Source organism: Xyrauchen texanus, chromosome 7 (assembly GCF_025860055.1).
Source record: "Xyrauchen texanus isolate HMW12.3.18 chromosome 7, RBS_HiC_50CHRs, whole genome shotgun sequence".
In the NCBI taxonomy this organism is placed as follows: Eukaryota; Metazoa; Chordata; class Actinopteri; order Cypriniformes; family Catostomidae; genus Xyrauchen; species Xyrauchen texanus.
This window is the reverse complement of record NC_068282.1, coordinates 43545831-43572139: the sequence shown is the minus strand read 5'-3', so window position 1 is coordinate 43572139 and position 26309 is coordinate 43545831. Positions and strand designations below refer to the sequence as shown.

The following is a 26309-nucleotide window of genomic DNA, read 5'->3' as shown; positions in this document are numbered from 1 at the left end:
AACTGCGCACGATGGCAGACGGTGCTAATATTGTCGACCTGATTTTGGCGAAGCCATTTGAAAGTCTTCCTTACGAGGAAAAAATTAGAATTAAACAGCAGGGCAGATCAACACCTAAGACTGATTTAGTGCAAAAAATAGGGAAAAATAACAGGTCTTTTCAGCTCTCCTGGTATGTGGAAGTGGAAGTGCTGTGACAAATAAAATGTACTGCTGGCCATGCCTCTTGATGAAACCATCTCACGGATGTGTTGTTTGGTCAAAAGTGGGGTTTGGAGATCTGTCTAACTTTGACAGGACATATAAAAGACATGAAAAGAGCAATGAACATGTGAGTGCATGTGCAAGATTAAGTTGCATGGGCAGGATCAGGGTTGAGCATGCAATCAATGAAGGTGCTCGCATTCAAGTGACTAAACATAATGAAACAGTCAAACAAAACAGGGCCTTCCTAAACCGCCTTATTGATGTAACATCCTTGCTTGGCCGACAGGAGCTGTCATTTAGGGGACATGATGAGAGTAGTGAATCATCCAACAAGGGCCAAGTAACACAATGGGCCAAGGTCGTTTAAGCAGCCTAGCTCTGCTGGCCATTGAGAAGACACTGGTCAAGTCACTGGAAAAGACGCCTAGTTGGTACGACAGAGTCACAGTGCATTTTCTCGAAAAGGAACGTAGGGCAGAATTTACTTTTAAATAAGTTTATAATGTAGGCCGAAAATGAGCTTCCCCTCTTTGAAAGACCAGCAGCCACCACTGTACAGCATGTACTGTTATTTCCATCTCCCTAATATATTAATAATTTCTTCATGTGTAAATGACAAAAATTTGATGACTAAACAGAAACCAGATCTACCATTTAAAAAAAAAAAAAAAAAAATCTTTTTACATTATTTTTTACAAATTTTTATGAAATTGAGTAAATATAATTGCTAAAAAAAAAAAAAAAGTAGTACAATTTATTTTTAGCAATAATATATTTGTTATTTACTATGTTAAATTATGTGATGTATCGGCCTATCAGCCACCCTGTTCTCTGGACATCAGCCATTAAAAAACCCCATGTCGGTCGACCACTAATAGCTGCTAAGGATAGCAAGGTGTGAGTTTTTGACGGTTAGATTACCGTTTGAGAAACAAATTGTGGTTAAATGGTTTTACGATTAATTAATGCAAAAAATGCATATCATATAACATTATGGGGGATTTGTGGATGCTAAGGACAGCCCTGCAATAAGTATACGGTTAAATACCCCCAAAATTGTAATTTTACCGGAGTGCTTCAAAAGTGTATATGTAACATTATTGTAAGTGTGCAACATGTAGTTCACAGTTTTTTTGTTTTTTCTTCTGCAACAGTTTATTAAAGCAGTCAATTTTCTGTCAGACACCCCAATATAAAGAATTGGCCTCAGACTGTATAAAAGTACTGTCCACAGCATCTCAAAAATAAACCGTTGGACTCTGCATAATAACGGAAACATTGCTTACAAGTCAGATCATGACTAAAATTGACATTTATTGTTGAATGCAGTGAATATACAAAAGCATTTTTTTAAATAACGAGGACGAATTTGACGCAATTTTTCAAATTTTACTCGCTGATAGTAACCACACACAATGCACTTTGCGCTGTCAGCACGCTTACACATTACAAAAATGTCATCTTTTAATTCATCACTTAAAAATCACCACAGCTAGAAATATTTAAGTAGCTAGTTTGTTGTTGGATGACTAGTGGAGAGCATCCTGGTCCCATTTGTAGGATGTTTATCTTTCTAGGACTTCTTTCTGCTTGTTTCACATCTTTCAGTTATTTAAATGCTCCCAAACAGCCAATTTAAGTCACTTTTTCTGATGGATATGAGTCTGATTGATCGAATTCTTCTGTTATATTTTGGAATTCTCTTCAGTTTCAAGTGAATTGAACGTTCACGTTCAGTCCGCATCACCTGGCCATTTTAGCACCACGTGACCACCGTCCATATCCATAGCAACTGCTCCGGTACCCACACTGACTCAAGAGTTTTCACATTTAGGCTTACAAAATCTTATGAAAAGCTTGTTTATTTTATACATTAGATATACGTGTAAATAAAGCATTTCACGTTTTTTAACCATGGCTTCTAAATTCTTACGGTTAAATTAACTGTGACATTTTTATAGTAACAATAGTAAAACTGTATAATTACAGTATCCCTAATAGCTATTTCTCTTATTAACATGCAAAGGAAATGTAGTTTGTTACATTTTGATCTGTTCCTCACACAAAGCTCTCATATGTCTTCAGAAGACTTGGAATATAGCACAGGAGTCATACGAGTATTTTTGTCTTGTTTTCCTGTAAAAATATCAAAACATTCTTAAAACAAGAAATTTCTTTAATTGAATTTTAGTAATGTTTATGCATATAACAAGAAAACAACAACAAGCATAAACCCCACATAATTGTGTTGAATTTCTTTAATACAAGGCTTAGGCTAATATCTTTTTCATTCTGCTTCTCTTTGCTTTATCTTATTTTAAGGATGTTTAAATATTCTTTTACCGGAAAATATGACAAAAATACTCATTTAAAAATATTTGACAAAAGCAACCACAAAATTTCTCATTGTGCGTTCCATGGAAGAAAGAGAGTCAGATGGGTTTTAAATTACAGGGTGAGTGAGTACATTTTGACAGAATGTTCATTTTTTGGGTGAACTGTTACTTTAAAGCTTAAAATTCTTGATCAAGTCCTCTCATCTTATCTCCTTTGATATGTCTTTGATATCAGGTGGCTGAACCCTCTTTTCCGTATTGGATCTAAGAGAAGACTTGAAGAAGATGACATGTACACGGTGCTTCCCGAGGATCGCTCTAAGAAACTTGGGGAGGAGCTGCAGAGGTGAGTGAGCCTCAGGGAATAAACTGTGACTCAACAAAAAACTGTTTTACACAACTCAGACTTTGCAGGCTGCGTGATTCCCATTAAGTTATGGGAAGGTGAATGTACTTGCCAATTTATTTATTCATTGAGTGAATTATGTGATGTTAGGTTCTTGTGAACGTCAGGAGTCAGAGTTAAAGTATGCATGCAGCAAGGAATGTAAATTGATCTTGTTTATTTTGTTGGCTGGATTTATTCACAATTCCTGACTTTCCCGCAGTGTCACTAGTGAAATTGGATCTGTTTGTTCAGACAATGTGGTCTATAGTATTTCTATTAAATATCTACAAAGTCCCTTTAAGTCAAATCAGGTCACTCTGCGGCCTTATTCGTAACTGCTCCTGGCATACTGCTGACAAAAATCTCAAACGGCATCACACTTCAAAATGCAATTTTTCCAGTTACAGTTATCAAAGGTGATTAATTGCAATAGCAAAATGCAGTTGACACAAAGAAATTAATTCAACTCCTTATCTATAACTAACATGTTTTCAATTTCTGGGTTGTCATTCAGATTTCTTTTTTCTTAATCTAAAAAAATGCGTGTCACTAAAAATTTACTGTCTGGAAACAGTAAAAATAATATCAAAGTCTCATTAAAAGCAGATATTCTTTAAAAAAAAAAAAAAAAAGAAACATTGGCATGAGTAGTGCAAAATAAAATGTTATTGTTATTTCTTGGAAAAAGCAGCAGTGCATTTTTTTTAAATATTGTTAAGATTTGAAAAGCTTTGTCCACCAAATCAATGACCGGGTGTAACCAACAGGTAAGTTACCTGACCAAAAAAAGAAAACTATTGTAGACTCATGTATTTCAAGGTGTAAGGAATGTATTTTAATACCTTTTACTTAAAGGGATTGTTCACCCCAAAATTAAGTTTCTCACCATTTACTTACCCTGATGCTATCCCAGATGTGTATGACTTTCTGTCTTCTGCTGAACACAAATGAACATTTTTAGAAAAATATTTCAGCACTGTAGTTCCATATAATGCAAGTGAATGGTGAATAAAACTTTGAAGGTCCAAAAAAAAAAAAACAAAGGCAGTATTAATGTAATGTATTTGGCTCCATTGATTAAATCCATGTCTTCAGAAGTGATACGATTGGTGTGGGTGAGAAACAGAGCAATATTTAAGTCCTTTTTTTTTTTTTTTTTACTATAAACCACTTTCACATTCTTCTTTTGTTTTTGGCGATTCACATTCTTTGTGCATATCGCCACCTAATGGGCAGGGAGGGGAATTTATAGTAAAAAGGACTCACAAATTGATCTGTTTCTTACCCACACCTATCATATAGCTTCTGTTTGACTGAAAATGGAAGTATTGTACATTCTGAAAATGTTTTTCAAAAATGTATGAAACTAAATTGGAACGTAAATATTACATTTCTGCTAACATGACACATATGTTTTTAACTTTATTTTTAATAGATTTAGCATTTGTATCACCTTGGACGACCTTATTTGACCCTTTAGGGAGAGCAAATGAGATGTATACAAATTGCTGAAATTTTGGGCAGATATCAGTCTACCATTAGTCACAGCACTTAAGATATCATATTTGTTCTTTTAATATTGCTTTGGTGGTTATTTGAATTTCTGTCTGAACAATATATACTGTAACAAAGTTTACTGCTTAATTCTGAGATGTTACTTTTCCAGTAAGATTAGCCTATCATGTTGTTTAAATTTCATTTAAATATTTTTAACCTTGAGCTTTTATTACATCGGAAGGGATAAGCAGATAAACTAATGGTCCGCTTACTCTGTGTGGAATTGAGGAAACCATCACAAGTCTCGCAAAGTTTCATTACCAACTGTAGAAGAAGCATTCATAACAAAACACTTCCATGGTCAGACAGATTCTCCAGCTTTTAATCAGGCACTTTAAAATGGATCAGTGCTGGTTCATTTAGCACAGTGCTCTGGGCTAATTTATGAGGCTTTTACTGCAATCCACATTGTGGTGGGAGCTTGGGCCAAGGCATAAACACAAATGTTCTGCCTTGAAGTAAACTGTTATTTGCAGATGTAGAATTTACTGCTGAGGGAGCTGGATGTTGTGCTGCACTTGAAGACATCCACTGAAGATGCTCAACAGCTTTTTCTGGTGGAACACTTTTGGGCTGTGTCCACAGAACACGCTTTTGTGCTTGCCAGCAGTGCATTTTGAATAGTTTTGTTATTAATAATTTTACTATTAATTGTTAATACATTTTTCAGTTTTAATTTCTTAAGGCTTTTGAAAGTATGGCGCCGAGCTTGCCAGGATGTCTGTGTTTGAGTGTTTGTTTGTAGGCTAATTCACATAGTGTAATACGCTTCTCATTCAACATCTGGTAAAATGCTTGTCCAGTGTCGTTCTCAATGCATGTTATAGGCAGACCAAACTATTGGTTATTACATCTGAGATGAAATTGTCTGGAGCGACCATATATTGCACTGAGCAGCGCATCACAAGCCTCTGCACCAGGGGCGAGGCCAGAAATCTCAGAATGAGTGGACTTTGGTGAAACAGGGTGGACCTCTATTCTGTGCCTATTTTCATCATGAATATAAGGAAGCGCGCACCTTTCCTCAGCCTTAATGAGTCAATATTCGCCATTTACCTATGTTGCATAATAACATGTACAATAACAATAGTTGTTTTACATTTATTAATTTTATTATTAGAAATTTACATTTTAATAGGTCTTTTTCTTTATTATTGTTTCTTTATTAGTTTTCATTATAACAACTACAGAATTCAAAACCATTAAAATATATTGCAATTAACCGTATCAGAGAGAAAAATAAAAAAAACATTAAAACAGAAAGGGGAAACATAAAAATAACCAAACATAGGTGGTCAGTGTATTAACCCTCTGGGGTCGACGAACGCGCCCTGCTGGATATTTTCGTCATTACAGCGGAAACAGCTTAAAATACTTATACCCAAAAATAACTTATTTTTGGGTATACAGCTAAGTGTAAGACATCATTAGAAACTACACTCTACTTTTATTTGTGTACGCTTACAATAACCACAAAATCTTGTGCTTTTGTAAAATAAAGAAAATAAAAAGGATGAGCTTTCAGCTGTCTCTGTGTTCACGAGCATATTTCTGAAACCCGTCACAAAAAAGATCTGAAACTCCGTAAATACTTATCACACAAACATGAAACATATGTCTAGAGAAAGCTTAAAATGTCTAATTTTAAATAAAACAATTCAAATTTAAAACAAATATTCTCCTGCAATGCAATCTGTTTGAAACAAAGCGATGTACAGTTTTTTGCCGGTCCATCTCATTATCTGTAATGTGATCACACCCACCAGCAGAGCGCACCATTCATATGCTAATGTGCTGAGGCGATCAATGCAAATGGTGCACGCCCCGACAGTGAGGTTTAATGTAAACACAACACAACTCAACTTTTCTGCGTGTTTGTAATGATACACAGGTGATCAAACTCCTGGATATTACGGAAGAGTTAACATTTTCCTCAGAAGAAGAGCGGGACGCCGATGAACATTTGTATTTTGAAGGGAGACTTGATCCAGCCGAGGATACAATTTCGGACGAGTAAGTCATTTAGTTTTCATTAGCTGACATTAGTGCTGCACGATAAATCATATCGCAATCGTGATGTCAGCCTGTGCGATTATATGACGGCAAAATGCTGCGATTATATTAAATAAATAAGTGCATGTGTGGACATGACAGCCCATTCTCTCTGAGAGCTGTTTGCCCATTTTCTACACCGCTAATTAAGAATGACCAGTCAGTCTCAGTTTAGGGAGTGGCATGTGTAGTCATGTCATGTGAGTTTCCGGTGTGCAGCGTGGAAATCAGGTGAAAATGGATGCCGATCAGACGACACTAAACTGGTGGCCAGAAAAAATAACACAGATCATAACTTGGTGATATAGCTTCATATAATATGGGAGTGTACCATGTAAATAAACACAAACTCCAAAACTCTCATTCTCGGTGCGGTCAGAGCCACTTCAACCAGTCGTGGAAGACACAATCTGAGTGGGAGTCGAGACCGGGAGAGCTTTAAAGTTCTGCCGGGTGATGCACACTCTAACACGGAGTCGCTCGTCTCTCACCCCCTCAACGTGTAGCATCATTGATGAGATCATCATGATAAGGTCAATCTTATGTGAAAAATGACAACAACAATAAAGTGTGTGTGTGTGTGTGTGTGTGTGTGTGTGTGTGTGTGTGTGTGTGTGTGTGTGTGTGTGTGTGTGTGTGTGTGTGTGTGTGTGTATATGTATATGTATATGTATGTATATATATATATATATATATATATATATATATATATATATATTAGGTTTTGGTTAGACAAGATTGGCAAATGCTTATCAATAATACTCCTATGGCTAAAATGTTTACAGTGTTCAGTGGCTAAAATAACAATATGACTAAATGTCAACAGTTTTCATTGACTAAAACTACATTAGAAAGCCCAGTAAGCCAAACAAAGCACAATTACAGATGTGTTTGCAAGTGTCATATGACAAGTCTTCACAGAGATATAAAGAGACACGATGCACTGTTAGGAAAGTGGGATTTCAGAAAATGATCCACACACTGAACAAGAGGTACCAGTGATAAGTAGAACTTTTTAGAAAGAGGATTTGGAAATACCAGTTGGTCATTAAAAAAAAACAACAACAACAGTTTTATATAACAACTACCTTTGCAGTAGGGCTCCACCCAAGGATTATTAATTTTATCGATTAATCTAACGACTGATTTGCAGATTTTTCTTATTTTGTTGTTGGATTGCTAAATGTAGATTACTTCAATTTTATTTTGGAGAGATTTTAAGAAAGAATGTGTTCAATTCGAGTAAAAGGAATGTGCAATATACATTTAGCAATCCAACAACAAAATAAATTAAACAAAATGTAAAATTCAAGTCACTTTCAGGAGGAATATCAAAACATTGTGCCACCTTGAGTTTAGCAGTCCAACATAAAATTATTTTACAGTAAAATTAGTGCAATTTGAGAAACACTTAAATGTTTTTCTAACAGGAAAAACTAAAACTTGTTCATTCTTAATCAACTCTCTGTAAAATAAACATTTGTAACAAAACAATTCACAAGGTAGGAACCTAATAATGAAAATTAGGGGTCACGATTGTGAAATTTGTCTGACAATTAATTGTCAAACAAATAATTGTGATTTTATACGATTACTGTTTTAGGACTATTATGATAAATTGTCTGAATAAAGGTGTTTCACAGATATGATGATTGATTACCATACAAACTCACTATGTTTGCTTCATGCACACAACAAAGTCATTTATACAAATTTAGCTTGGGTCATATAATAAAATAAGGGTATATGATTTCCTTTTCAGGCTTCAAAAACGTATGAATGACAGTCAAATAAAATAATTACAATTATATTTTAATTATCAAAATATGTCTAAATAACTAAAATCTCTCTTATTTGTCCGATTTACGTTTGATCCATTGGATCCATTTCAATGTTTTGTTTTGTTTTTTTTTTTTTTAACCCAGTTAACCTGTATAGCTATAATATTATGCAATAGTAAAATATATCTGCCTTAAATTCTTCACTTCTACACATTATTTTAAGGCTCTCTGATTAACTCACAATCCCTTATTTCTCATGAGGGAAGACTTTGAGATTCTGTTTCTTGCATTGTATCATCTCTGCAGAAATAGAGCAGGGCATCTCCTCTCTCTCACTGCCTAGTAATAAACCCACAATGACCACGGATATTTGACATTACATGGCCGTAAAGTTAAACTGGAGCACTTTGCGCTCACAAAACAAATCAGTTTATACCATGTTTATATTTTCATTGGAGTTTTGCGCACGCCTCTGTAGGTGGCGTGCACATCAGTGCGCATGAGAAGTGGTTCATCTTTACACGCTCTCAAGAGAGCTGCTGTTGTGACGTCCGCGGTGCGGTTCCCGGTGATGCTCTGTTCTGTTACCACTTAATGTGTTAGAAGACTTGTTTCCATTCTTCAAGTATTCTTTGTGGTTTTTTTTATGTGGCCGTGTTCCCTTTAAGTATCTATATTTTCAGTAAGGACTTATGTCATGTGACCGTTAATCAGGAAGTAAGCAAGTATTGCAGAGTGCAGTATGTTTATTGTATCTGGGCTAATCCTGTGATATCTGCATACATCTTATGTCTGTTGTAGCATCGTGTGTATGTATTGATTGTTTTAACAATATTTACGATTGTAGATCATTATTTGGGGACTATGTTACGTTTCATAAGTTAACCTTTTAGAAGTCTGTTATTTACTATCTGCATCGCTGTTGTTGATGTTCATATCCTTATGTGCTAATGGATGTGCTGTTTCTAGATCATTGAAAGTTCATATTACAAGTACAGATAAATAAGTGATTTGATAATTGTCTTCAGGTTAAAATATAATGTCATATTACATACAGAAATGTCTACTAAATATTTAAAACTTGTAATGATACAAACTCAGGGATCTAATTAATATAATTTGAGTTAAATGTATTTCTGTGCATGTTAAAGGGTTTCAGTTTCACTCTTTCCTTGCAATGTCAATAAACCTGTGGACAAGGAGCTAACTGTCTTCAGAGTCTTGATGTTAGGAAGAATTTACCTGGCTGTCAAGTTATATACAGAACATATAGCGAGGACAGCACATGCTCAACTGAATGAGACACAAGTGCTTTTTCCTCCACGCTCATGAGACCTCATGCAGGGAAATGCTTGGCTGAATCCAGCTTCTTAGTCAACTGCTTTTTATTCTGTAAAGGGGCCTCGGCCACTACACAACTCTATCACTGGCGAGTGAAATGTTAAAATGTACTTGCCAGTGGCTAATAACAGACGTTTTTTGGTCGCATAGTGCGAAATTTACTCGCGGTGCAGAAATGGCCATATTTTCCAAAATGATCAGCACCTATGGACCGGACAGCTCCCGTATCGAAGCAATTAAGTTCAACTTTATAATGTCGAAAAATAACAAACGATGTCAGTTAAGATGATTGTAAATGCTTGTTACAATGTTATCGAGAAACCGATTCGAAGTTCGAATCTTTAAGATCTGACAACTCTCTTTTGGCTGATGTTCTGTGCTTCACGGAGTTGCTGCCATGTTGCAAAAAATTTATTTTGAATAGTAGTCTCTGTAAAATAAGAGGTCTGATGAAAAACAAGAGTGAATCAGATGTTCTATTTAAAAGCTGTCCTATAGAGTTGTGGAATGTTACATTCAAATGGAGGCTAAAGATTAGACAAGTATAGAAGAGAAACTTCTTGTTCAAGAACTATTTCTGAGGTTGTAGCTACTGAATTATGACATGTATGACAGTTCCCAATATCCTTACATCCTGAGATGGTCTGAGATCATATTGAGCATTATCATAGATGACACTATTCCTGCAAATTGTTCCCAGATTACGAACAGGGAAGAAACGGTGAGAACTCCTCATATGCGCATGTTCCGCGAGCCACAGCGTGAGCGCCATCATACCAATAAACTTCTAAACATCCAGGGTGTACTGAGTAACTCCAGCCAGGTCTCCTTTAGTTAAGATTTCATTTATTTATTTTTTATTAATATTTTCCACCAAATCTAATTGTAACAACACCCCCCACCCCCCCCAAATACATTTATTGTCTTTGTTGAACATTTACTTAGTAAAACAAGTTCCTATGTATCTGTAATGTAAAATAGCTAAAACGTACACATTTTCAAAGTGATACAAGCCAAAATAAAATGCAATTAAAAATCAGTTTGTTGTTACTTTTTAGTAATTTTGCCAATAAAAGTCAACAATCTCTCTGATGAGAGATGCCACAGGGAGATTCAGACTGATGCTTTTTCTTTGCATCCTCTTTCCAGATTTTTGGCTGATGTGTTACTTTGATTGCTATTTGGTGCCATCAGGGTTGATTCTCAGAATGAACCTGCAAGCACAAGAAAAAATACATTATTTATCAAACCAGTGTTTCTCCATCTGTCATAACTCCGTAATGTATGCACTTTGGGGCCAATAATAGCCATATATACTGAATACCTACAGGTAAAGAGCATAATTAGTTGATGATCCATGACATTCAAATCACCATTACAACAAAATATATATACTTATGCTGCAACCGTCATTTGGAAAAAATATATATAAAAAGATTTATAGACTCTCTAATTAACCTAACATACATGTGGGAAAAAGTATAGCAATGGGAGGAAACTCAAAGAAAGGCCCTAGCTGGCCAGCACATGCATACACAGGATGTTCTTACTTCGAGGCAACAATTCTTACCACTGAGCTGCCCTTTTTCAGCCTAGACAGGTTGGCATTACAACAAAATCGCTGTCCATTTTCCCATCAATACACTTCACATCCCTCATCTACTACATTGATGGTTAATATCAAAATGAGAATCAACTTTAATGGCCAAGTATTTGTACACATACAAGGAATTTGACCAGTTTTTTTTCATTGCTCTCAATGTGCTTACACAGGATTTACATTATATTTGATCAATAAAATGTATATCAAAGTGGATTGACCCCAACCCAAATTAGGAATATAAATTCTGCGCAATTTGTTGTCACACTGTCATTTAACAATTGCTGTTATATTGCTTTTGAAGTATTTAATGATGTACGAACCTCCGAATAAACTCCAGTGTACTGGCTGCTTCTTCCTGGTACTGCACATTGAATACATGGTAGCAGCCAAACAGGACAGCAAATGCTGATGAACAATCTGTTAGCTCCTGCGGCTGGATGATGACTCTTAGCATCCATGTTTTTGCTTGGAGAACAGAATCTCCTGTAACAAACACCATCACAGCAGCTTTTTAATATCGTCACAGGCTATGTTCAGCCTATGCGTAAGAACTTAAAGCTGGTGTTGTACAGACCCACCATCTGATCATAATCTCAGCCATGGTTTCAATTAATTAAATTATTTTCATAGCCTTACCAAGTGAAATCACCTTGGGATGCTGAGAACAGTGAAGCTTCTCTCTACATCTGCTGGAGTTGCAGTGACCTAAGTGCAGCAATTAACAAAAAGTAGGAAGAAATTCATTAAATATATAGAGAACATAATTGTGTCTTTCTTTACAATACTTTCTAATAGGCTCCTCTATAGACGTTATGCTTATATGTCACTATGTGTTATATCTTGTGATACAACCCCTTGACCAGCTCACGTATACTCAAGTATATCTTGCAATTCACAATTAAATTATATTACAGGTTTATTACCTGTAAAGATTGATTTTTGAGTGATGCAAATAAAATGGACCCTCAAATGCATGACACATACAAAACAGGAATAGTCTTTGAAATGTCAAACTTTGATCCTAATTGCAATCAATATTCAATAGAAACAGCTGTTCAAATTAGTATATATACTTACATCAGCCAAAAGAAAGAGTGAATCCTCCCTCTCTCTGAAGTACGTTATTGTGGTAATCATAGATGAAAACTGCAAGGTCAAGTTGGCAAATCTAGAATTACGACGGAAACACTAGAAAAGACAAAATACACCTCCGATCTGGGATTCAAACACGATCCAGACTACAACCTTGAAAACAAAAAAAAAGATGCACTTGAAAACACTGTCTCATAAAATAATAATAATAATAAAATCGTAACTTGAACATCGGTGTTGCCTAACACTCTTTAGTATTTCACATTATTTACGTTGAGGTAAACACTCCTCCTCCTGGTTAGCTAACGTTAAAGCGACAGAGGAACTCACAAAAGTTGCGTTTCTCTGTTTAACTAAGGGTTTATTCAGCTAATTTAATTGATATTAACATATTCACAAGTTGATAATATCACCGTTATGACGGCAATCACCGACAACAAAAAACGGGCGCCAAAAGACAAAAAGTTACTGTTAATAAAACTTTCTTTAATCAGGTGACGCACGTTAGTATGCTGTTAACATTACAAATCAATTAATTTGAAAATGTCTCTTTTATATAATTAAATATAATAATACAAACAATATACTAACCTTTTCAATGAATCACCGTTGTAAAATGTCATTCCCAGTTTGTGTTCCTTTATCTCACTTTCACCAAACAGTATGGAAAAAAATATTTGAAAAGAAATCTCTCTTGCCATTGGTCAGTTTTTTGTGGGCAGGTTCACTACTGTAAATGGATTTACAGTACAGAAAATTACTGTAGATTTACAGTAATGACCATATATTTTCCCATAATCCTTTGCTATTTACAGTAATGTACTGTATACACATTTTACAGTATCTTGCTGTACGTATTACAGTAAAATACTGTTCAAATTACAAAAATCATTTACAGTATAGTGTTAACTTAAATGATAGCTGTTGACTCATGAAACAGCAGCAAAGATTAATGGATCCCCTGGGTATTATGTAGAGCATTAATAAAAAATAAAAAGCAGCAAAGATTAGCTTACTGCCTTGCAGTTACAACACAGGTTTCAAATGATCAAATGTTGATCTGATAAAGTAAGCACATCAGAAATCGGATGACTGATAAACATTTATTTCATGCATCATGCCTGTTTACCAATTACTAAGTAATTCTGGAGTTTGCATCAGGGTAGAACAAGTAACTTATGCTAGAGAGGTGGTGGCTCTCATTCAGCCATGATCCCACATTGGCACTATTTCACAGCGGACCCTTCCTTTTCTAAATGTGAACTGTGAGCTACGTTGTGATTGGTCAAGAAGGAGTTTGATTACATAAAGGCTTGATTGCTTTTCCCGAGTACCCCGGATATCTTTGTAAAATGTCCCCAAATCTGAATATAAAACCTGAATTAGTGTATTAAATGCAATCAGAATTTTTGCCACGTACATTTGAATTTCAGGTTTGATGTAATTCAAGTTCAAGTCCTAAATTTCAAGTTCAAGTCCCAATGGTATTTCATTCCATAAAAAACTACTTGCCAGGCAGCAGCTTTTTTTATTCAGAAAATTGAGTGAAGTTATAAAGAAACTCATCGCTTAAATTATTTCCTTAAAATAATTCACTTCCAAAAAAATATGTCCATTGTGAACACTCAGTGTAGCTACAAATGAAGCACTCCCCACAAAGAGGTCACTACCAAGACATCAGATCATCTTCCTATTGGTCAACGTTGCAAATTCACATGTCAAAGTTCACCAGACTTGAACCCCACATGAAATTTGCATAGGGAAATTCTTCACCACCGGAAGACCATCAGGCAAAATTCCTGAACACACGGATTCCCGTTGAGATGACCATTTGAGATGACTTTAGTAGTTTTCCTGATTTGACTTATACGTTTAAAAAAAAAATCTGCTTTTACTTAAAAAAAAAAATCTGTTTGTTCTTGTAGCAATGTACACTCACCTAAAGGATTATTAGGAACACCATACTAATACTGTGTTTGAACCCCTTTCGCCTTCAGAACTGCCTTAATTCTACGTGGCATTGATTCAACAAGGTGCTGAAAGCATTCTTTAGAAATGTTGGCCCATATTGATAGGATAGCATCTTGCAGTTGATGGAGATTTGTGGGATGCACATCCAGGGCACGAAGCTCCCGTTCCACCACATCCCAAAGATGCTCTATTGGGTTGAGATCTGGTGACTGTGGGGGCCATTTTTGTACAGTGAACTCATTGTCATGTTCAAGAAACCAATTTGAAATGATTCGAGCTTTGTGACATGGTGCATTATCCTGCTGGAAGTAGCCATCAGAGGATGGGTACATGGTGGCCATAAAGGGATGGACATGGTCAGAAACAATGCTCAGGTAGGCCGTGGCATATAAACGATGCACAATTGGCACTAAGGGGCTTAAAGTGTGCCAAGAAAACATCCCCCACACCATTACACCACCACCAGCAGCCTGCACAGTGGTAACAAGGCATGATGGATCCATGTTCTCATTCTGTTTATGCCAAATTCTGACTCTACCATCTGAATGTCTCAACAGAAATCGAGACTCATCAGACCAGACAACATTTTTCCAGTCTTCAACTGTCCAATTTTGGTGAGCTCTTGCAAATTGTAGCCTCTTTTTCCTATTTGTAGTGGAGATGAGTGGTACCCAGTGGGATCTTCTGCTGTTGAAGCCCATCCGCCTCAAGGTTGTGCGTGTTGTGGCTTCACAAATGCTTTGCTGCATACCTCGGTTGTAACGAGTGGTTATTTCAGGCAAAGTTGCTCTTCTATCAGCTTGAATCAGTCGGCCCATTCTCCTCTGACCTCTAGCATCAACAAGGCATTTTCAGCCCACAGGACTGCCGCATACTGGATGTTTTTCCCTTTTCACACCATTCTTTGTAAACCCTAGAAATGGTTGTGCGTGAAAATCCCAGTAACTGAGCAGATTGTGAAATACTCAGACCGGCCCGTCTGGCACCAACAACCATGCCACGCTCAAAATTGCTTAAATCACCTTTCTTTCCCATTCTGACATTCAGTTTGGAGTTCAGGAGATTGTCTTGACCAAGACCACACCCCTAAATGCATTGAAGCAACTGCCATGTGATTGGTTGATTAGATAATTGCATTAATGAGAAATTGAACAGGTGTTCCTAATAATCCTTTAGGTGAGTATATGTTTTGTAAGGAATAGGAAGGATGTATACTGCATATTACATGTTTTCTATGTGTCCTGAATGCTATATATATTCATATGATATGTAGATGAGTTGTGTAATATGCACCCGTAACCTGTCACCATGTGGCCCTTGTGGACTGAACCTTATTTGAAGGCAGAATTTCTCATCTTACATGCTGTGTTAAAAGAATTGAAGTAGGTGTGTTTCTACTTCTGCCAATTTTTTTTTCTCACAGATACTGGGACCAAGAAGTGGAGAAAGCAACCAATGATCTCAGGACACCCAAACTCAGTAAAGCCATTATCAGGTGTTACTGGAAGCCTTATGCAGTACTGGGAGTATTTACCTTTATAGAGGTATGTTCTGATTATGACATAACTTTGTCTGATTCAGTTTTTATTACACAGAATTAAGGCAGTGAAGCCCTAATCTAGGCAACTAGAAATCTGTTGTTTGTGCATTCACACTTCATTTAGTTTAATTTGTAAACCAAAACTACTGGCATCTCTGTAGAATGACACAGTAGACCCTATAAATTCTGTTGATGATTCACTATCTTATGTGAGTCACCTCCTGAAGTGTTGTTTAAACAAAAGTATCACACGGGAATCACGTTTATGTGTGTTGATAGAAAATGTATAAAGATTTAGTTTGAAGCACATCCAGTTGCATCTTTGAGAATTAATGGTTAGATATTCACTGTTTCAGGGGCACAGAAACAATTAATGTAGAAATGTGTAAGTTATTCTCATTGCTATGCTTATGCACTTTTCACCTCACTTTAATGTGACATTTTTCCATATCAAATGTTTGCTGCAAATGTTGACAAGTGTGTCACTTGCTTTTAGGAATGTTTTAGATCTAATCCATTGAACCTCATATTGTCTTACAGGCACAACATGTCAAATAATTTATCATTGTTACTCTGTCATTTTCTCCCTTGCATAGGAGACTATTAAAGTGGTGCAGCCAGTGTTTTTGGGAAAACTTATTCAGTATTTTGAGAACTATAAACCTGAAGACATGCCAGCATTATACGAGGCTTATGGGTACGCAGTGGGCATCTCTCTCTCGACCCTGGCTCTGGCTTTACTGCACCACCTCTACTTTTACCACGTCCTGAGGGCTGGAATGAAAATCCGCATTGCAATGTGTCACATGATCTACAAGAAGGTGAAACTTTCCAAAACAAATAAGCCTTTAGCAAAAAAGTTATTTGGTGGTACTGTTTTAGAATGATTTTATCAGAAGGTAATGTTATGGTACTTTAATATATATCATGTAGGGAGGTTAATGAATAATAGATTATGGATTATTTGTCATTAATAATTTGATCGATTAGTCTTATTGATTAATAAATTTGAGCACAAATGCCTTCAGTAATCATGCCAGCAGTCTAATCCAGTGTTACGCTGCTAGAGGGTGCACTACCATTTGCGTGCTGCATGTCATGTCCTACTACATGCTACAAAAAAAATGCTCGCAATGCTTAGCGACATGCTAAAACCTGCTAGCAAAACCTAGCTATATGCTAAAACATGTTAGCGATTCCTAGCTTGATGTTAAAACATGCTAGCAACCCCTAGCTCGTAAAGAGGAAGCATTTGTCAATGTAATTATGGAGTGTTTCTTTATAGATTAACTATACACAGTGCCGGTCCTAGCCTATTGCGTGGGGGCCACTGTCAGATTTTCAACACTACTAATAATGTCTTTGTCAGTGTGGGGGGCCCCTGGCGGATCAGGGGCCATAATAAGTCAAAATAATTTTTAGTGGTAATCAGCATTTAAGCTTAACTTGTCTTGAACCCAGAATATTTTGTTGATATTCCGTCAAATTTAGATTTTCTATCATTAACGTTAACAATTGTTTATTAAGAAAATATCTTAAAATTTGCAACCCTAATATCACAGTACTGATTGATTACATGATTCATAAACCATGTTATTTACATGGTAGTACAGCATTCTGTAAAGAATACCATAGGATTATCATGGTACATTTTCAAAAAGCCTTTATTTTGAAGTGTACCTCATTTCACCTCATTTGATTTTTGTGTGTCTGTAGATATATAAGCAACAGAAGTCATTTGTTTGTTTATTTATTAATTTTTATCTCCCTATGCTATGAAAATATCTCCCACAAACAGTTTTTAAATGTTTTCTTTTTTTAGGCACTGTGTCTTAGTTCCTCTGCTATGGGCCACACCACCACAGGGCAGATTGTTAACCTCTTGTCCAATGATGTCAACAAGTTTGATGAGGTACTTCTGACAAACTTCTTTTGTCTTCCTCTTTAAGAGTCATGGGCACAGTTTGTCCATTTCCTTTGATTTAATCGGATCTCTTGTGGATTGTGCTTGTTTGAACTGTGAACTGTTTTGTGTTGTTCACTTTCAAGTTAAATCAGAACCTTTCTGGTTGTGAGCCAGAGGGTGTATATTTGGCAGCGAAAGTGATTTACTGTAAAGGGTTTTTGTTACTGGGGTAACAAATTGGCCCACATTCAGAACCTCAGAAAAGGATGCAAGCAGGTCACTGTAACCTTGCCATTGGTGGTCTAACTTTTTATGGAGATTATGGAGAAATTAACACTACTAGCAATACAGTTTTAAACTGGTCTCAATATAAATTTTTTCTGATTCATTCTGAAAAAATAAGCCAAATTTCATAATCGTGAAAGCGCTGTCATTTTAAGGCATTCCTATGAAATCCATGAGCCTCCACACAGTTTCTGTGTGTATTTGAAAATAGTGTTTCTAATATATTTTTAATTCTCCATAGAAATAGAGTGAGCAGGTCATCTCCTTCTGTGCGTCATTAACCTTTTATGACCGTAATAACCTAAATTGTATTGCCATTGCGCAAATGCTTAAATAAAGTAAAAACCTGAGTTCTTCACGAAAAGCCTCGTTTATATGTTTGAGTGTAGTTCATTGCGCTCCAGAAGCATTTATAATTGACACTTTCTTCAGGAAGTTCTCTTAAGTGTGGGTTACCCACACAAAGCTGTAGACATACATGTACATGGCATTTCTTTGGGTATATTTGGTTGGAATTTAAAGTGCGCAACAAATAATTGTGATTAGTTCAAATAATCGTGACTGGGTTTCCTACGCCCTTTATAACTCTACTGTTAACCTTTTGTCAAGCTTGTGAAGTCACCGGTTTTTAATGATTTTCTATTGCGATTACTTAAACCGTGTCCAGGTTTCACACTCACCATTACATGATGGATAATTGTGTCATTTGTTGGCTGTGTGCCATGTAATAAAACTTTCACAGATCTAGTGCTGCTTCATAAACCATACACTGATGACAGATGAACATGTTCAGACCGATCAGCTGACGTAAACCACGTTCATTCAAGTCAAGCAGTTATTCTTTCTAATCTAGGTAAGAATGTCTTTGTTCCCTATCTACCCACAGAGGCGTTGCTGTGTTTACTTAGGAAACTTCAGACGGACTATGAAGAATTGGAGGAAGTGCAGGTTTTGTTTTGAAACATTTAGACAAAAGTAGAATACTGAAATTCAAGCTCTTTGTTATGTGATTATTCTAAACATTTATCGCAGGGGCTGTTTGAAATGCGAGTTACAACAAGATTTCTACATTTTCAAGTGAGTGGAAATGAGTGGAGCATGCCTGTACAAAAGTCATCGCCACAGTGCAAGGGTGTTCTGGGTTGTTGTCTGAGCATTGCTAGGTGGTTGCTTGATGTTTATGGTTGTTGCTACAGTAGGTGGTTGCTTACTGGTTTAAGTCTCTTATATTAAGGTCCCTATATATGTCTCAGGTTCCTCCAGTGTAGTTCAATGGGATATTTTTATCATCCTCCACGTGAAATTGTAAGGTATCATTGACATCTGTAATGAGCAATAGTAACAGTGATGCTTGCTTGCCTTGGCAAGCACTACTATGTACAGTACACAGAATTCTCCATAAATTGATCAAATTGCCACCACACTGCGAAATGTTATGAATGTTAAATACTGAATTTTAGCATTTTAGGGAAGGAGATCTGCATGTGGGCTGAAAATGTGAATGCTATGCAATCTACAATTCAAGCTAAAGAATAGTGTGCTGTTTATTTTCCAGGTGACTATTTTTCTACACTTCCTGTGGGTGGGGCCTCTGCAAGCTGCAGCTGTGGTTGGTCTGCTTTGGTATGAAATCGGACCATCATGTCTTGCGGGAATGGCAGTTTTGCTCTTTCTTATGCCACTTCAGACCATGTTTGGAAAACTGTTTTCAAAGTTCAGGTACATTTATCCTCACTAGTTTGCTCTTATCTGGAATATTAAATGAATGTAGGAAGTTTATAGTTTAAAACCAAAAATAACAATGTTGTTTGTCAAATGTCAGTTTCGATTGTGCTGAAGTACCGCTCAAGCTCACCTGTAAAAAAACAAATTTGCTCAAATCCCACTCCAACATGAAATTACTCTTTCCAAGCACGTATACAGGGGGGTAGCTTCAGTGGCCGAACAACTGCCCCTTTGCCCACATGTGCTGAGGTGCCCCTCTGGGTGAAATATAGGATATTTGCCGACATTTATTGAATTATCAAATGCTTAGTAATGAACGCATCTCGCTGTTTATTTTGTACTAGTTTACAATCGGTTCTACCAGACCTTCGTTATCATTTGTAATCAGTCAAAGATTTCTGTGTTAGCACATATGCCATTGGCATTTTTCAGTTCTAAATGACCTTAATTTTATTTGATAGTCCCATACGCACAAATTCACGTTTTTCAGATTAAACTGGATCTGAGTGACACAACTGACCCAGAAAAACACAATAGTTTCAACTTTAAAGTTTGTTTGATTCTTTTATGACAATAATGAAAACTTAGACAGGTACCAGGAAAAATATTACAGGTAAAAGTGAAATTCATAATTGTTGTTCAGTTGTCTCCACGGAATGATTATTAGGCTACTGTAGCATCAAAAGATCATGTGTTGTGCATGCGCTCTTTATATGTAAACTACTTTTCAGGGTTTAACTGGATATACCAAATGCAAATATTCATCTTGCATAAAGTGAAATTTCACTTTATGAAGGAAGAATATTTTTCATCAGTGACGCTCCGCACAATGTTCTGCACTTTTGCGAATGCTCTCATTAAAAACAAAGCTGTCTAATCACCATAATGAATCAATTATTTACGTCTATGACTTGATTAGAATGGGAGCATTTTAGTTTTGTCATGTTGCTCATTTGCAGTGTATTTAACATCTACATTCAAAGTTAGCAGTGCAATATGCAATGAATTGAAAATAATTACAAAGTGCTTTTTGCTCTTGTTCTATAGCTTCTTTTCAAGTGTCAGGTGATGTTTCTTCAGTATTCATTTTCGTGCGCCACCGTGAACATAGCAAGAACATAAAGCAAGCACCCGAGCATTCAGATGGTTTAAAACTTGCACATTAGGATCAGTTATCATAACTGATATGACGGAGGACTAATTTAAGTGGCTCTGATTGGCCATTGCTATTTCAGTGCTCAACGGACATGTTAGTGATTGGTGAGAATACTCAACCACTACAAAAACACATTGTAAATAGAAACCATTGACGCAAAAGGAGCAGACTTAAATTAAGCACTGTAACCATCAGTTTACTTGATTACGATTTCTCTTCAATGGTAAAGATTGATAAAAAGTTATTTATATGCAATATTTGAGAAATATGTCAGAAACCATTTATTTCTTTTCATTTAAATGCATTCAACATAGATTGACTGCTAGCTAACTTGTTGTGTTTGCAAGTCTGTGGATGATCCATCTTTTTCTCCAAAAATGGAAAAATGTCATCAGTCACGATTGTCATCAAACACAATATTAAAACAAATTCACTTGAAAGTTGATCAAAGTCACAATCATGTTATAAAAATGATATCATAGATTAAACTTCTTTCTTTCATTCTTTCTTTCTCTTTTCTTTTAGGGGTAAGACCGCTGTATTCACTGACACTAGGATACGCACCATGAATGAGGTTGTATCTGGTATACGTATCATTAAGATGTATGCATGGGAGAAGCCATTCGCAGCGCTGGTTAATGATGTACGAAGGTAAACGACACTCTTTAGGTTTATTTTCATCTGATTGCACTTGTCACTTTGACACAGTCAGCATAATGCTTTACTGACGTTGATATATTAGCCAAAGTTTTATGGGCAATATGTATTTCTATTGACATGGAGCTTAAAAGTGTTGGTTTTAAAGACCTATAAAATGTCTGTTCAGCTCTTGTGTAGTAATTAATTAATAATCAATTGGGTTTATAATGCCCACTGCTGATATCTAGAGAAAAGGTAGGCTGATGTGTATGATATAATTGAATGATGGGAAAGGGGATGTAAACAAAATTACTGGTTTTAATGAAACACTTATTTTACACTATATTAACTGAAAATTGTTAACCAGAAAATATGCATTATCCATTGACAAGGATAATGAGTAATTGTCTTTACTGTTATTAAACCAAAAAAAAAATGTAACCATACAATGCAGGAAATGTTTCATAATCTGTGGTTCTGTATGCAATCAGTCTTTTAAACTTCCCCAGAATTAACTTTCCAAGGTTGATTTGTACAATAAAGTACTGTGCTGGGCCTTCCAATACTATGACATAAAATAAACTGATTCTTGAGTTTGAACTTCATAAATAACTATATTTTTTTTACTTTCAGAAAGGAGATTTCGAAAATCATGAGTAGCTCATACCTTCGTGGATTGAACATGGCCTCGTTCTTTGCTGCAAGTAAAATCATCGTGTTCGTGACATTCACCATGTACGTGCTGGTGGGCAATACCATCACAGCCAGTCGGGTGTTTGTAGCCGTGTCGCTGTACAGCGCCGTCCGCCTCACCGTTACATTGTTTTTTCCTTCTGCTATTGAGAAAGCAGCCGAGGCAGCCATCAGTATACGTAGAATCAAGGTACAAGCTTCATCATTATCTTGTGATAGTTGCAGGTCTTCCACAATCATGGAAAACCTGGAAAAAAAAAAAAAAATTGCAAAAGAGTCCAATCTCTTTAAAACTATGTATGTATATATAATATGTGTGTGTGTGTGTGTATATATATATATATATATATATATATATATATATATATATATATATATATATAGGGCTGTCAATCGCTAACATTTTTTTAATCAAATTAATTGCATGGTAATTAATGGTAACAAAATATATATATATATATATATATATATAATTGTTAAATATGTATATATATGTATAAAATATTCAGATAATTAAAATGAATTCAGTTCCTGTAGCAGAACAGTTAATCACTGATAAGACATTACAAAAAGCGGCTTTAGAATACAATGTATTGTTTACTACCATATTATTGATCATAAGACAATCATTGGCATACAGTTCACAGCAATCCATTAAACAAGTGAATTTGTCCATCAGTTGGAGATTTATTATGAGGGCTTGTTTAACGACCCTTCAATTTACACCTGCATCAGACATGCTTGTGTAGCGTCTCGGGTGCGTTGCATCATAAACATAAAATGTTTAGGTCACTGTGTCAAGTTAAATATAGTTTAATACTCAATCTGTAAACACATCTTGAGATCACTTAGTTCGGATTTGCGCTCCAAGTGTTTTGAATGCAAGAACTTAACTCATGTCTGTGTTGTTGCTGCTGAAGGTTGTTTTCTTCACTGTATAAACTGCATGTTTTCATACAGCTGAAGTTTCACTTACTGCCCTCTGGAGTAAACAGGTGGTACTACAAGCTTGAATTTCTCAGGAATCTTCTTTATACGGGGGCATGCGATTTAATTGCGTAATTTTTTTTTTTTCGCGTTATTTTTTATCAAAAAATACATTTATTTGTATATATACCGTAATTTCCGGACTATAAGCCGCAACTTTTTTCCCACGCTTTGAACCTCGCGGCTTATACAATGACGCGGCTAATATATGGCTTTTTCCGCTTTCAAATTTTGTGCTGAAAAAAAAAACATTCTGTGACGTGCTCAGTTTTTTACGGCGTGAAGCTTTCATTAGACCAATGAAATTGCCGAGCGGGTTAAGGTCAAAACAACTTTTTTTGTTTACTGTTTAGATTAAATCGAAGGCTCAAACTTCCCATCATTCTGATTACGGTAGTAATTTTGTCACCCTCACCATGGCAAAGACATGGAGAAACGCATAGGATGCTGCTTTCAAGTTGAAGGCGATTGATCTGGCTGTTGAAAAGGAAATAGAGCTGCTGCACGGGAGCTTGGTCTTAATGAGTCTATGATAAGACGTTGGAAACAGCAGCGTGAGGAATTGACTCAGTGCAAAAAGACAACTAAATCTGAGGCTATTCAACTCCGACACCGAAGGAGATGACTTCAGTGGTTTCAGTGCACAGGACGAGGAAGATAGTGACCAATGACTTTTTTTTGGTAGGCTACTATTTACTGCAAATGTTTTATTACAAGCCGTGTGTGGCAGCGGGGGCGTGGTCAAGCGCCCGTCCGGGAGAGAAAAGCTGTAAGGGCGCTTACACCTGCGCTAAATTATGTCTAACACCAGTGTCTAATTTCAAGTGCCCTGCTTCATGTGTCCTTCTTGGGAAAACTGTCACACGGGCACCAGTGTGACAGTTTTCAGCAGGGCACTTGACGTTCCAGGTAAGGCTTTTAATGGCCACAGCAATGTTTACAATCAATTTTATAAAGTTTCTCAATTCTTCTATGCGCCAACACTAGACTGACGTGTGTCACTCTCTCAGCTCTGTGGCTGCTGCCTTTTTATGCCGCTCTCCCCATGCTTACTGAAATTAGACACCGGTGTTAGACATAATTTAGCTCAGGTATAAGCGCCCTTACCGCTTTTCTCTCCCAGACGGGCCCTTGACCACGCCCCCGCTGCCACACCGTGTTTCGTTAAAGCCTATTTATTTTTGTTACAAGCCGTGTTTCGTTAAAGCCTGCGGCTTATAGACAGGTGCGGCTTATTTATGTTCAAAATAATATTTTATTTAAAAATCAGTGGATGCGGCTTATATTCAGGTGCGCTCAGTAGTCCGGAAATTACGGTATATACACTCACCTAAAGGATTATTAGGAACACCATACTAATACTGTGTTTGACCCCCTTTCGCCTTCAGAACTGCCTTAATTCTACGTGGCATTGATTCAACAAGGTGCTGAAAGCATTCTTTAGAAATGTTGGCCCATATTGATAGGATAGCATCTTGCAGTTGATGGAGATTTGTGGGATGCACATCCAGGGCACGAAGCTCCCGTTCCACCACATCCCAAAGATGCTCTATTGGATTGAGATCTGGTGACTGTGGGGGCCATTTTTGTACAGTGAACTCATTGTCATGTTCAAGAAACCAATTTGAAATGATTTGAGCTTTGTGACATGGTGCATTATCCTGCTGGAAGTAGCCATCAGAGGATGGGTACATGGTGGCCATAAAGGGATGGACATGGTCAGAAACAATGCTCAGGTAGGCCGTGGCATTTAAACGATGCCCAATTGGCACTAAGTGGCCTAAAGTGTGCCAAGAAAACATCCCCCACACCATTACACCACCACCAGCAGCCTGCACAGTGGTAACAAGGCATGATGGATCCATGTTCTCATTCTGTTTATGCCAAATTCTGACTCTACCATCTGAATGTCTCGACAGAAATCGAGACTCATCAGACCAGGCAACATTTTTCCAGTCTTCAACTGTCCAATTTTGGTGAGCTCTTCCAAATTGTAGCCTCTTTTTCCTATTTGTAGTGGAGATGAGTGGTACCCGGTGGGGTCTTCTGCTGTTGTAGCCCATCCGCCTCAAGGTTGTGCGTGTTGTGGCTTCACAAATGCTTTGCTGCATACCTCGGTTGTAACGAGTGGTTATTTCAGGCAAAGTTGCTCTTCTATCAGCTTGAATCAGTCGGCCCATTCTCCTCTGACCTCTAGCATCAACAAGGCATTTTCAGCCCACAGGACTGCCGCATACTGGATGTTTTTCCTTTTCACACCATTCTTTGTAAACCCTAGAAATGGTTGTAGCGTGAAAATCCCAGTAACTGAGCAGATTGTGAAATACTCAGACCGGCCCGTCTGGCACCAACAACCATGCCACCCTCAAAATTGCTTAAATCACCTTTCTTTCCCATTCTGACATTCAGTTTGGAGTTCAGGAGATTGCCTTGACCAGGACCACACCCCTAAATGCATTGAAGCAACTGCCATGTGATTGGTTGATTAGATAATTGCATTAATGATAAATTGAACAGGTGTTCCTAATAATCCTTTAGGTGAGTGTATATATGTATGTATATGTGTGTGTATATATTTTAATACAAAAATAAAGTTTTTGGAATTCTCTATCCTTCTCATTGAGCTGTGAGTTTGTTTACATGTACAAATAATTAAAAAACTAAACAACTGAGATCATATAAGACAAGAAGTCTGTGTTTACAATATAATTTTAGATAATCTTTTTTTTTTTCTCCAGTTTTGAAGTCAAAACAGAAACAAATACAAGACATATGCACAATGAATAAGCTTACAGAGCGCAGATTAACGTGTTTACATGCTAAACAAAATCAGATTAATAGGCGAAAAACTAGGTGTGCCAATCATGTTTTTCTTAAACTGATGACCTCAAATAAATTGAGTTTTTTTTTTTATTGTAAATTTATTGGTAAACATGAAATGGCATTCGTAATCCATTTTACTTGTCACTATCACATTTTAATGTAAAAATATATATTTTTTTAAATAGTTGAGGGAAGGGGTTGAATAAAATAAAATAAAAAATATTTGC

At 36.5% G+C, this 26309-nt stretch overlaps 1 protein-coding gene across 2 annotated transcripts in view; it reads left to right on the top strand.

The window, feature by feature from the left end:
- Positions 1-26309, top strand: part of abcc4 (ATP-binding cassette, sub-family C (CFTR/MRP), member 4) — a 69069-nt gene that overhangs the window by 2556 nt on the left and 40204 nt on the right. Inside the window, exons 2-8 of one of the 2 annotated variants that reach the window (XM_052129746.1) lie at positions 2779-2889; positions 15752-15872; positions 16465-16689; positions 17691-17780; positions 19615-19778; positions 21466-21591; positions 22213-22462. In XM_052129746.1, coding sequence (XP_051985706.1) covers positions 2779-2889; positions 15752-15872; positions 16465-16689; positions 17691-17780; positions 19615-19778; positions 21466-21591; positions 22213-22462 — 1087 coding nt within the window. Of the gene's footprint in view, positions 1-2778; positions 2890-15751; positions 15873-16464; positions 16690-17690; positions 17781-18999; positions 19137-19614; positions 19779-21465; positions 21592-22212; positions 22463-26309 lie in introns of those variants that run through there. The other variant, XM_052129747.1, reaches the window with a different exon arrangement.